Source organism: Dunckerocampus dactyliophorus, chromosome 4 (genome assembly GCF_027744805.1).
Source record: "Dunckerocampus dactyliophorus isolate RoL2022-P2 chromosome 4, RoL_Ddac_1.1, whole genome shotgun sequence".
Taxonomy (NCBI): domain Eukaryota; kingdom Metazoa; phylum Chordata; class Actinopteri; order Syngnathiformes; family Syngnathidae; genus Dunckerocampus; species Dunckerocampus dactyliophorus.
Window position 1 is genome coordinate 26,406,571 of NC_072822.1, and position 5,107 is coordinate 26,411,677.

The 5,107-nt window shown below is 38.6% G+C and overlaps 1 protein-coding gene across 2 annotated transcripts in view; it reads left to right on the forward strand.

Annotated features, from left to right (window-relative positions):
• The window catches only part of ppp3cca (protein phosphatase 3, catalytic subunit, gamma isozyme, a), a 46,802-nt gene extending 42,365 nt beyond the window's left edge, over positions 1-4,437 (forward strand). The window contains exon 14 of one of the 2 annotated variants that reach the window (XM_054774663.1): positions 313-4,437. In XM_054774663.1, the coding sequence (XP_054630638.1) occupies positions 313-473 (161 nt within the window). In that variant the 3' untranslated portion in view covers positions 474-4,437. The remainder of the gene's footprint in view (positions 1-312) is intronic. The other variant, XM_054774664.1, reaches the window with a different exon arrangement.
• The last annotated feature ends 670 nt before the right edge of the window (positions 4,438-5,107 follow it).

The window sequence follows — 5,107 nt, forward strand, 5'->3', positions numbered from 1 at the left end:
GGCATTTGGACTAACATTTTCCACATCCTAAAAAAAAAATCCACATTTTCCGCCCCACAAATTCCCATTTGAAATGAATGGCACCTCTCCTAACCCATTCAAACCATTCCAGCATCAACACATTTGATTTTCCACATCCCACAACCTCCCACTTCCTTTTTAATTCCACATTTTCTGCATAGTATTGCAGTTCAGCTTCAGCTCTTCAGCATTCACACACAGTTTCTGCAGAAATGACCTTCTAGTTAAGTATAAACATTTGGTGTCTCTTAGTGATTTTATTTGCTGTTACATCACTCTTCTGTCCTTCAGCCATCCAAGGCTTCTCTCCCACGAGAAAGATTCGCAATTTTGAGGAGGCGCGCGGCCTGGACCGGATAAACGAGAGGATGCCGCCTCGCAAAGATGCCCAACACCCTGACGGCACGACCATTAATACCAGTGCACCCAACAAGAATGGCACTGATGGATAGGCCACAGGAACACCATCCTCAACATCCCCCCCCTTCCCTCTCCCCGACTCTCATTTCCCATCCCTCTGTCTGTCGCTTCCCCGGAAACCACCTGTCCATCTTCTGCGTGCACGCCGCCGGCCGGGCGGGCAGGGGAAAACGAAGCAGAAACATCGCTGGTGAAAAGACAAGCAATCTTATTTATGAAAGAGTACTCTAGGTATTTTGTGTCATAGCATCCAGTGATGGAATGAAGACATTCTGCAGTTGTTGAAATGTTTCTTGTACACTCTTGTCACACTTCCATATATTTGAAAAAGAGCAATTTCTACGTTTCAGTTGGTACTGGTAGATGGAGCTTTAGTCCTTTTTCATTGTTGTTTATGTGTTTGGCAATGGATACGTTGTGAAGTGTTAATTCTGGAGACTCATTTGGCAGGGTTTCAAGTGAGCTACGGTGTTTGATTCTATTGGGGGGGTGGGGGGGGGGATGTTATGGCAAATTACTCTTTTATACTTTCAAGAAAAATGTCTTATTTATAACATTTTCACCAAACTTTGATGAAGACATGGGGATGGATTTGTGGAGTGTTTTGTTCTGGAGGTTTTGTGCAGTGATCTTTTGATGGCAGCTACCATGTCCACCCCCCCCCCCAAGAAATACAGGTATAGCACACCTTCGTTCTGTCACTCCCCCGTCCTGGATGGAAGCACACCAACCAACATTTCTTTAGGACGCTTATTTCCTGTTGAAACAAAAGAGGACATTTTGTTGCCCAAAAAGCGCTGAGAACACTCGTAAAACTTTCATGACTGCAAATATTTCAGTATTTATTGGAATTACAGCAATTTAAGTTGCTGTTGAAAAAAAAACAAAAAACGTTTGTGGTTCCTATTGTTGCTTTATTTAGCTGTAACCGTGTCTCCATCTACTGTTTTATTACACAGTATTCAGATGTGTGTGTTCTTTTCATTGTGGCAACTGTGTTAACTAAGGCTTCTAAATGACAGCATTATGTTGTATGGAGACTGACGTTCCGATGTGGAACACGACTGTATATTTGGCAAGGCCAAGCAGTACTGTAGTCATCTCATGGCTCGTCACATGCGCTCATTTTACTTTCATAGTCGCTGGGGTGTCATGGGGGTTGTGACTCCGCTCATCACCTTCACTTGTCTGCTGAAAACCATGCATTGGACATATGACAACACCAGTTCATGTGCGGTAGATCCCCACAAGTGGTTGATACGCTCATAAAAATGTCTGTTTTTGACACACGGCTCGCACCTTCCCCTCCAAATCCTCCTCTAGCTGGTTGACGTTCTGAATGATAATGTAAGATGATCGAGGAACAGATGGAATCGGAGTCATGGACTTCCGTAGCCAAACAGACTGTTGCATCTCAATAGCACGCCGCTGTGGTGCATTCATGTTCACCCACCAAAGTGAGAGGTCTCAACGCTTGCCGAAAAAGCATTATCATAAACATGTAAAAATTGTGGCCTTTTCATCAGTGGTACTTAATGCTTGTATTATCAAGTATGTATGTGTTTATGAATTAGCGGTTTGTGGGGAATGAGATGTGCTTTTTGCGGGAAAAAAATTAACTATTTTTTAAGATTGTTTTGACCAAAAATAGGCAAATTTGTATAATCGATATTTAATTATTTTTTTTTAACATTCTGACTTCTGTTCATATATTTCAAGGGTATCCAAAGTACGGCCCAGGCACCATTTGCGGCCCGCAGCTGTTTGTTTATTGGCCTGAGGCACATTCTAAAAATATAATTTAACAATAAAAAAATGAAAAATTACATTTTACATTACAAATTACAAAAAAAGTTGTAATCTAATGAAAAAACTTGTAATATTATGAGAAAGTTGAAACATTTAAAGAACATTTTTTTAAGGTTTTTATATTATGAGCAACAAACAAAACAAAATAAAAATATAATGTTTGGAAAATTAGGTTGGGGGAAAAAGTCAAAATATGAGAACAAAATTGACAAGAAGAAATTAAAAATAGTTGGGGGCGGGGGGGTGGAAAAAACAACAAAAATGGAAAAAAAAACAGCAGTAATTTTACGAGAATAAAGTAAAAAATATTTACAGATAAGTTAAATAAAAGTTAAATAAAGATAAATTTGCAATTCTAAGAGAATAAACTCATGAGGAAAAATGTCATTTTAGTAGCATAGAGTTGAAATATTACAGAAAAATGTCATTTTGTAAAGTTGCAATATTATGACAACGAAAATAAAACAAAGTTGTAATTTTTTAAAAATTTGATTGGGGAAAAAGTTACAGTATAATATTGTGCGAATAAAGTCATAATATTACGAGAAGAACATTTACTTAAATTATTTATGAAAAATGTTAAAATATTTGATTTTTTTTTTTAATTGGCGAAAAATAGAGGCCTAAAGTCCAAAAAACTCAAAGTTCATACTAATAGTACACTTTTTCAACTCTACCACAAAGCTTTTTAAAAAAGATACAGTATATATACAGCATATATATAGTGTGTATATGTATATATATATATATATATATATATATATATACTGTATATGTATATATATATATATATATATATATATATATATATACAGTCAAACCTGTCTTAGCGGCCACCTTTATAGAAGGGCCACCTGCCTATAGCAGCCACTGAAAAATCCCCCGCAGCAAATTTACATGTTATAGACCGTATGTATAGCAGTCACCTGTCCAACGCGGCCAGCGGCCACCCATTTTAAGTTACTTACTTAACTAGCATAGCTTTGTTCTGTGGGTCGTGGATATATTCTATCAGTTATTATTAAGCCTCTAGCTTCCTTTTAGTAAGTAGTAAGTTAGTAAGTTTAGTAAGTTTGCACTACATTGTCATGTAGACCTACAAAGTACACTTGGAAGAATAAGAGGTGAATAAATGTATTGCAACTGATGTGAAACTGATGAGGGGTAGGATTAAATAAGCTTTGCTTCTTCCTACTCCTTTTTGGACATGCAAAATTGTGAATTGTACTATGTGATGTGCTACTGTTTGACTCATGCATGTTCAGGATGAATTAAAACCATGAACCATGATAATAACAAGCCTAGTAGTGTTGTAACTTTTATCCGCAGTCCGCAGTTCCATCTACTGGTCAACATTATTATTATTATTATTTTCCCTTTTTTTTTGTTTTTTTCCTCTACTGGTCAACATTCAAACGGGATGCCAACCTGTCTATACAGGCCACCTGTCTATAGCGGCCACTTTTGCAGACTCCCTCTAGTGGCCGCTATAGACAAGTTTGACTGTATGTATATATATATATATATATATATATATATATATATGTAACTTCTTAGCATATCTACATGTATTGCTTTATGTAATATCAAAGCGGCCCTTGCATCTGTTCATTTTTCAGTATGTGGCCCTTGGTGGAGAAAGTATGGACGCCCCCAATGTCTTTGGAAGGGTATTTCAAGGTCATATGTCCAATGTGTGTGTTTTTGGCACTTAATAAAACGTGGGAAAGCGCTTGGAAAGAAAATGCTATCTTTCTATACAATTTAATTTATTGAAATGAGTTTGCGCTCCTTCTGTGCCATTCTGGACACGCTTGAAGATCCGTGTGTGTGTATGGATGGAAAGTCAAGAAGCCAGTCATGTTGTATTCCCAAAAGTATTCTACTTTGCTTTCATGTACAATGGAAAACTCTGTGAAAGTATACAGTTGTACATTACTCATTATTTTGATGTTGCTTTAAAAGGGAAGGCTTTATTGAGAGAACCGCACAGCACATTGACCTCCTCTTAGGTCCTCTTCATATCTTCTATCTATGAAAAAGGAAAACTTTGCATATAAAGAATCTTCTACTGATTGTCAAAAGGGTTCAAAAGTGTTCCGTACCTGTCATGCAAGGCAATGAATTATTTATAGATGTATCACTTGAAAGATAAGAATAAAATTCAAAACCAGTGTTTTAAAGTGATCTGTCTGTTCTTATTTATTTACATTTTTGGAATATAAACATCCATCCATCCATTTTCTTCTGCTTATCCGGATCCAGTTCACGGTGGCAGCAGTCTGATTAGGGAAGTCCAGACTACCTTTTCCAGTTTCACCGTGAGAGCAACAAGAGGCCAGCTGTGAGACATGATCCCTCCAGCGTGTCCTCGGTCTGCCCTGGAGTCTTGTCCTGGCTGGGCATGCCCGGAACACCTCTCCAGGGAGGCATCCGGACTAGATGCCTGAGCCACCTCAGCTGGCTCCTCTCGATGTGAAGGAGCAGCGGCTCTACTCTGAGCTCCTCCCAGATGCCCCCAAATAATGAGTGTGCAGCGAATCCACCCTAACCACCCTCAGTCATCACCATCTTGGAGACGTAGCAAAAGGGGAAAGACTAACTGGAGTTGTTGCAATTCATACTTAAAAAAAACCAACCAGTTCAATGCATTGCCATGACAGTCATGGATTTGGGACAGCACTGCATTCCGTTAAAATCCGCACACTGTGGATCTCAGTAGGCAGCGTACATATTAAACATATTGATGTGGAAAATATTATGGAAAACACAGCCTACGTGTCCAGCAGTGTGCACTCACGTTTGACGTGAGCAACAATAACCACACACGTCAACATTTTTTGACCGTTACACAAGG